This window comes from Ipomoea nil, unplaced genomic scaffold (assembly GCF_001879475.1).
Source record: "Ipomoea nil cultivar Tokyo-kokei standard unplaced genomic scaffold, Asagao_1.1 scaffold0529, whole genome shotgun sequence".
Lineage (NCBI taxonomy): Eukaryota > Viridiplantae > Streptophyta > Magnoliopsida > Solanales > Convolvulaceae > Ipomoea > Ipomoea nil.
Genome location: NW_017616957.1, coordinates 167,373 through 168,991, shown reverse-complemented (window position 1 = coordinate 168,991; position 1,619 = coordinate 167,373). Strand labels below are relative to the sequence as shown.

Genomic DNA, 1,619 nt, shown 5'->3' with positions numbered 1-1,619 from the left:
TCTAGTTATTTAGATATATTGCCTTATCTGTGAGAAAAAGGCACTATGAAGTCAACGAGAATTCAATCGACATTAACCGTTCTGATGAACTAACTTAATTAAGCCACTTCTGAGTATGTAAGGGAGGTAGCACTATTGGCAGCCGCCTAACTCATGTCATTAATAACTAGCCAGCATAGGAACAAGAGAGAAGCACCCAAGACGAGTAGGTGTGATCCGTCATCATAGTTAACTAAAGAGCGGAACGCTTGAGAAGGTTGGAGAGGTGTGGGATTTACTACGTGACAAGTGAGTGAGAAGTCAGGGGCTGAAAAAATATCAAAGAATCAGGAATTTCCGTAACCAGCTTAACAACATTGTGTGGAATGAGACCATTAGCATTGATGATTTTGAAACGCAATGGCAGTCATTAATGGAGAAGTACAACTTAACGGGCACCGATGGAGGTTTTGGATTCCTTCATATTTTTTAGATTTACCCATGAGCGGTGTTCTACGTACCACCTCGCGTTCAGAAAGCGTACGAAACACACAGTCTGGTCGAGTTCTACGTGCAATTTGAGAGCGTCCTAGAAACTCAACGGCACAGACAAAGTAAATTAAATGCTGAGAGTGAAGGGTCCTTGCCTGATTTCAAAACTCCTTTAGCATTGGAGCGACACATGGCGCAGGTATTTACCTTAACAGTGTTTTATGAGCTCCAGGTAGAGATCGAAGCTGCATGTTTTTATTGCAGTGTTGTGGGGATCCATGCATATGGTGAGTGCATCCGTTACGACATTAGAGGGGAGTACAACGTTGCCCATACTGTTGAATATACCCCGTCTTTGACTATTGCGACATGTAGCTGGCAAGTTGTTTGAAAGATTGGGGTTTGTTTGCCGGCATATGTTTCTTGTGTTCAAAGATGCCGAAATGGTGAGCTTGCCATCGCGGTACATCGCAGCACGATGGTGTAAGCAAGAAGGACTAGCTAGCTGGTGTGCTCGATGTTCTGACTGCCCTCCTTTAGAAACTGTGCCTAGTCAGTTGTGGACTGAGATACACAATTGTGCCGTGATAGTTGGAAGCAATAAAGTGCGCCAAACGCGAATGCTACAGGTAATAAAAGAATTAAGAGACGAGTTTCTGGGCGATGGTATGGACGTTGACCCCCCAAAAGGAAACGGTGTTGCCATTGCAGCTTTGTGCGGTGTGGAGCCGCCGACGTCCATAATTATCAAACCGCCAGCTCAAGCAAAAAACAAAGGACCGGCAAGCGAATTAAAAGCCAACGCGAGTTAGCTATTGAGAGGAGTGGCAAGGCTAGCAGAAAGTGCGGGGTGTGCGGCGAGTATGCACATCATAATGCCCGCAGCTGTCCGTTGAAGTGATTAGTGCGCCGAAACAGACATTACTGGTTATGATTAGATACATTGGGATTTTGGCTTAATTTTATTAATTCTAGGTTTCTATCCTTTGTATTTGTTATTAATAATGACTTTGGAGTGTTTGTCCATTTTATTAATTCATTCCTCTGGCGATTTTAGCTAATTTTATTAACTCTACGTTTATATCCTTTGTATCCAATTATTAATAATGACTTTGGAGTGCAGATGCATGTGTATCTGGTTATTAATA

The 1,619-nt window shown here is 42.9% G+C and overlaps 1 protein-coding gene across 1 annotated transcript; it reads left to right on the top strand.

Moving 5' to 3' along the window:
• The first annotated feature begins 661 nt into the window (after positions 1 to 661).
• LOC109174166 lies at positions 662 to 1,283 on the top strand. Its single transcript, XM_019323433.1, has 2 exons — positions 662 to 758; positions 847 to 1,283. Exons 1-2 carry the CDS (start codon positions 662 to 664, stop codon positions 1,281 to 1,283), a joined length of 534 nt encoding a protein of 177 aa, XP_019178978.1.
• Positions 1,284 to 1,619: the final 336 nt, after the last annotated feature.